We start from the raw sequence: 5,366 nt of genomic DNA, 5'->3' as shown, positions 1-5,366 counted from the left end.
GAGTCAGAATTCTAGCTGATAGACAGGTGTTCAAATACTTATTTGCAGCTGTATCATACAAATAAATAGTTAAAAAATCATACATTGTAATTTCTGGATTCTTTTTTTCTTTAGATTATGTCTCTCACAGTGGACATGCACCTACGATGACAATTTCAGACCCCTCCATGATTTCTAAGTGGGAGAACTTGCAAAATAGCAGGGTGTTCAAATACTTATTTTCCTCACTGTAGGTATCATCCTACTGTAGGCCTATGTGTACAGAACAGCTGTTCAGTGGGCTCGTGTGGAGCAAAATTTATTTTTAGTTTTGATACATTTGTATTTTTGAAATATAAGTATATATAAATAGTTTTCATCAAATCTACCTATTGTTATTCTTTGTTTGTTCGGGTCAGTTATTGACTATAGGTAAAATCTAACTGCTAGTAAAAGCTTGGGAGAATTGGCTGGAGCCGAGGGGCCGCTGCTGCAAATATTTGAGAGGCTCCATACTCCTCTAACATGCGTTATCTCACTCTAAACTTGCCCTGAGTACATTTTAAGAGCGCTCAGTAGATCTGGCGCAGCTGTGCGCACTGCAGCCGACGCAAAGTGTCGCGCCAGACAGCGCAGCCGCAGTAGAACGGGCGCAGATAGACACAGCAGCAGCAATGGCAGACGAAAAACCCAAGGTGAGGAGCGGGTTTTGTTAAAGGGGTTTCTATACAGTGTGTACCCCGTCCGTGTGCGATAAGTATACAGGTAACACTGTGAACAGCCAGCCGACTAATTCATCAACGGCCGCATAATTTCGAAGAAGGCTTAAGTTAACGCTACAAACCGGAGCTACCGCGTTAGCTAACAAGCTAGTGGGTGAAGTTAGCATAATAAGCTAACGAGGCTAATGTACCCGAGACCCGCGCGGTATGAAAAACATGATGTTTTGTCTTTTTAAATACACTTCATTCAAACCTCCTAAATTCCACTGTCCGCAGTAGCGATGCACATATAACATGTAAGTTATCGATATAGTTTTTTACGTTAGCTAGAACCGAAGAAAATTGACTAACGTTAGAGACAGCAACGGGCTAAAAATACATTAACATTATTTGAGCAATAACTGTTAACGGATCTCACAATGATATTGTTTAATTATGCCCATTACCTGCACACCCAAGTGTAATAGGAAAAGAGGGATTGTTGATGAGTGCAAGTCCTACTTTCCATCCTGATTAGGCCTTTGGGCATTATTACAAGTTGTGGGCCATCTTCCATAGACTTGCTAATGCTAACGTTGAAGATGGTTTCTGTGCTCTGGAGCCTCAGTAGTAATCTGATTTTAGGCGTCAAATAAATGTAACGGTGGTTTAAAACTCCATTTATACACGCGATGTGAATAACGTTAGTTTTATTCTTTTGTACCAAGTCATTGTGTCTGACTGATGGAAAGAGTTATGTGGTTGAGTGCCTGCACAAGTATTAACGTTGCATATGCTGGAAGTGACAATCTACCAAGCTAACATTACTTGTGTTAACACCACTTTTTGAAAACAACTTAACTTTCTGCAAACTGTGTTGTTTTTTTCTCTTTTAGGAGGGAGTGAAGACAGAGAACAATGAGCACATCAACCTGAAGGTGGCAGGGCAGGATGGCTCAGTGGTGCAGTTCAAGATCAAAAGGCACACTCCTCTCAGCAAACTGATGAAAGCTTATTGTGAACGGCAGGTGAGACTGCTGCACAAATACTACTACTATTCAAAAGGAGTCATATTTGTGTTCATTGCATTCATTGAAGTTCTAATATCTGGATATTGTGACACATTTTCAATCGTCTAAATGAATGGAATTGAAACAATAATTACAATGTCTTATGAAATATTTTAATTAACCATTTTTAAAATTTTAATGGTATTTGCCAGTTCTGCTATTATAATTATGGTTCATGTTTAGCACCTTAATGCTTATGTCACAGGGCACCCCATTATGTTGATTTTCAGTATTTTAAAATTAATATTTCTCTTATCTATCTCCAAAGGGGCTGACAATGAGGCAAATACGATTTCGATTTGACGGGCAGCCCATCAATGAAACTGACACACCATCGCAGGTCAGGCTTCACCTTCTCATTCAGCCTACATGAATACTTACAGTACCAGTCAAAAGTTTGGACATACCTTCCTGTTCACTTGAATGAGAGAGTGCATCCAAACTTTTGAATGGTTCTGTATCTCACAGAATTGTTACCTTGGACATTGTGCATGACCTGGATTTTACACTTTGGTGTCACTTTTTGTGTTGTGTGCTACTTATTTAGGTATTTCTAGAAAGCATGTGGGAGCAGGATTTACAAATAATTTAAGTTCCTCTGAAACAGAACTTACAGACGATGCTATTCCTTATTGCAAAATACATTTTAATTGAAGACATATTTACAGCACATGTACTATTTAATTGGTGTACTAACTCTGTATTACACTATGAAAGTTTTGTTAATATGACTTAATTGATACATGATAAGCTTATGTCCTGAGAATGTCCTGATGGTGGACATACACTCATGTCTGCTTTCCCCAGTATGTCATATGCTACAGTGCTGGTATTGTACAGAGATAAAGCATAGATTTCACAAATAGCCCGGAGCAGCTGGAAACAACTCCATGCTGCAGCTGCGCTGCCTCTTTATGACCATAGAACAGATGCATAAAAGCTCTTGTCTACTTCCATTTGGGGAGTTCAGGTTAGCCAAAAACTCTTCTTCCAACCACTTTAAGCTTGGTTTCCTCTCTTTGTTTACATCACATCTGTAACATCTTTGTATTGACCTACTGACCTATCCTCCTTTTATTGAGTTTTTTTAAGATGTAATAAAACAAAAATATTCCAGTTTCAAACTAACTTTCCAATGAAAAGTAGAATAAAAAAGCCTAAATCTACTGTCTATTACTGTTTAACTAACTTTGATTGCATTAGCTGACCTCACTAGAAGTTTCAAAACTTCAGCTTAAGGGGCTTCACAGTAAAGACCTACCACTGCCTTCACATGTAAAAGCACTAATTGTGGAGCACATGGAGGAAGTGTTAAGTTAGTAACAAATGGAGTGGAAGGAAAAGAAGAAGCAGAACAGAGATCAGTGTTCTGACAGCTGCATTGTCCCAGCGATTGTCATTCAGCAAAGTTATAACTATCAAATTATGATAAATAAGGCATTATGTCTTTCACACAACTCAAGTAAAAGACTACACTCACAATTGTACATTTTCTTACAGCTAGAAATGGAGGATGAAGATACGATTGACGTCTTCCAACAGCAAACCGGTGGCTCTTCTCTTTAAAGACTGTTTCCTACGAACATCCCTACCTCCCCTTTTGACCCCTGAACATGCCCAGTCTTCAAAAGCTCATGACCAGTGTTGATACCATCCAGTGGAATACTTGCCTGTGAAAATGCGCAAAGGCAGCAACACAGTTGGTGTAGATAGATTTAATCACATTGTCCATTTGTATGTTAACATGTCTGATCTGCACAGTGTAGACAACTTTTAAGCTGCAGTCTAATGGGCTGAAGAAATCAAAATCTTGTCATGATAACTTTTTTTTCCTGGAAGTTTTGGATTAAACCGCCTTGGTCCTTTTTTTGTTTTTATACTTATGTCATTGAGGTTTTGATTCAGATGGAATTTTGTTGTTGTCAAGTAAGCCTGCATTTTAAATTCACATCTGTTGTTATGGAAATGTATTATTGGAATAAATTGAGTCTTTTTTTTAACATATATCTCCGTTTGTTTTATGGATACTTTAGGAGTCTAAACCAGCAGATATCGTCAGAACTAGTAAGTGAAATGTTAATTAAAACTGTATTAGTTTTCTTAGCCTGCAACAGTAAACTGCATAACCAGAGATGTGTAACAAATGAAAACAGTCCTTTTCGGGGTCATAAGATGGTTTTCATTTAGTTATGTCTAATGCCCTGCTTTAAAAATGTTTGCTAAGGTTAGAGAACCTTGAGCTTGAATGACATGGAACACAAATTATATTTGTGCAGGTATAAGTTAGTATTGTTTTGCTTTTTTACCCTGACGGAGTATACAAGTCAGCACTTGTTGTTCATCCTTGGGTTGCAGAAAGGCCTTTCACAGCCTTAGTGCCTGTTCAGTATCACTGTCCTGCTACGGAAAAGAAGGTGCATCATGGTAGCTCTCTGATAATATATGTACAAGTCACCATCTTGGGATGAAAATAGGCATAATGTATATCCACATTTGAATATTTTCACAATCATGTTTGGAAGAGTTTTCTCACACAGCTGTCTCCTGACATGAGACAGCTTTGTCTAGTCTGTAGTAAAATACTTGCTTCAAGTCTACAACAGTGACAATGACACTTAATCAAAATGATGTCTACTCTTCTGCTGGGCTGCAAGAAGGCTACGTTTTCTTCTTTTATGCAGGTACTATTCTGTGTCAAATGTGGCGGCTTTTTATTGGTCTTCTAACAGCATGATGAAATTATCTCTGTCCTCATGGATGAGAACTCCTGTCGGATCTTCCATTTAAACCGGAGTTTGGCCTCTGATAACGCCAGCGCGCACTAAATGACTGGCCTCAAACTGCTTTGCTGAAGGGTTTTATTTTTACTTCCAGATCATTCTTGGAATTTGAAAGCCACTCTGACAGGAATCACAACCATATTTTGACATAGTACTTCATCATCTCAATTTAACGAAAGCGAAAAATAATTCGTGTATCCACCCCGCACCAAAATGTATGGGTTTTTCATTGGCCCATGCTACACCCTTCCGCCAAGTTTCATGAATCATGCCAATAGTTTTTCAGTAATCCAGCCAACAGACAAACAAACGGCACCGCAAATATAATATATACATAATAATATATAACGTTAATAAGACTATAAAAGATAAATGCTACCCATTTTTATACATGCTGAAAACTGTCGGTGGACTTGGTCAACTGTCCAATCACAGGCTTGATTACTGTTTTAGGATCCAATCATAGAAGTACCTGTTCATTTGTGGCCGTTACTTACGCTATTGATACACCCTCTCCACAATTGACTGTTGCACCATCACCTCTGTGTCAAATCCATGGATATATTTAAGGAGAATCACAGAGGTATAAGCAGAGAAAGACAGGAAATACGGAGCTTTTGCCTCCAAATTAAGCTCCGGAAGTGTTACTCTTGTTGTAGTACAGATTCATAAACAACAAATCCTTAACCTTAGATAACGTTGTTCTTACATAAGTAATTTAGATGTAATTTTTTAGAACTTTGATATTTTCTGAAAACTGCCCCAGCCTAAAGTTGTCAAATTGACATATTTATTTTGAAATGTTAGCCGGAAGCTGGGCACATCCTGGTGAGTTT

At 38.2% G+C, this 5,366-nt stretch overlaps 1 protein-coding gene across 1 annotated transcript; it reads left to right on the top strand.

The window, feature by feature from the left end:
- The first annotated feature begins 530 nt into the window (after positions 1–530).
- Positions 531–3,754, top strand: sumo2a (small ubiquitin like modifier 2a). The gene is made up of 4 exons (XM_046047530.1): positions 531–674; positions 1,577–1,708; positions 2,019–2,090; positions 3,251–3,754. The coding sequence occupies exons 1-4, from the start codon at positions 654–656 to the stop codon at positions 3,314–3,316; spliced, it is 291 nt and encodes a 96-aa protein (XP_045903486.1). The 5' UTR covers positions 531–653; the 3' UTR covers positions 3,317–3,754.
- Positions 3,755–5,366: the final 1,612 nt, after the last annotated feature.

The sequence above is a fragment of the Micropterus dolomieu genome, linkage group LG04 (genome assembly GCF_021292245.1).
Source record: "Micropterus dolomieu isolate WLL.071019.BEF.003 ecotype Adirondacks linkage group LG04, ASM2129224v1, whole genome shotgun sequence".
NCBI lineage: Eukaryota > Metazoa > Chordata > Actinopteri > Centrarchiformes > Centrarchidae > Micropterus > Micropterus dolomieu.
The sequence above is the reverse complement of the archived record's forward strand: the minus strand, read 5'-3'. Positions and strand labels throughout refer to the sequence as shown.

Bases quoted from the DNA above. Each gene is read 5' to 3' on its own strand.
- sumo2a (XM_046047530.1), top strand. From the start codon at position 654: ATGGCAGACGAAAAACCCAAG. The intron at 675-1,576 runs GTGAGGAGCGGG...TTTCTCTTTTAG, and splicing joins TGGCAGACGAAAAACCCAAG to GAGGGAGTGAAGACAGAGAA. The intron at 1,709-2,018 runs GTGAGACTGCTG...CTATCTCCAAAG, and splicing joins AAGCTTATTGTGAACGGCAG to GGGCTGACAATGAGGCAAAT.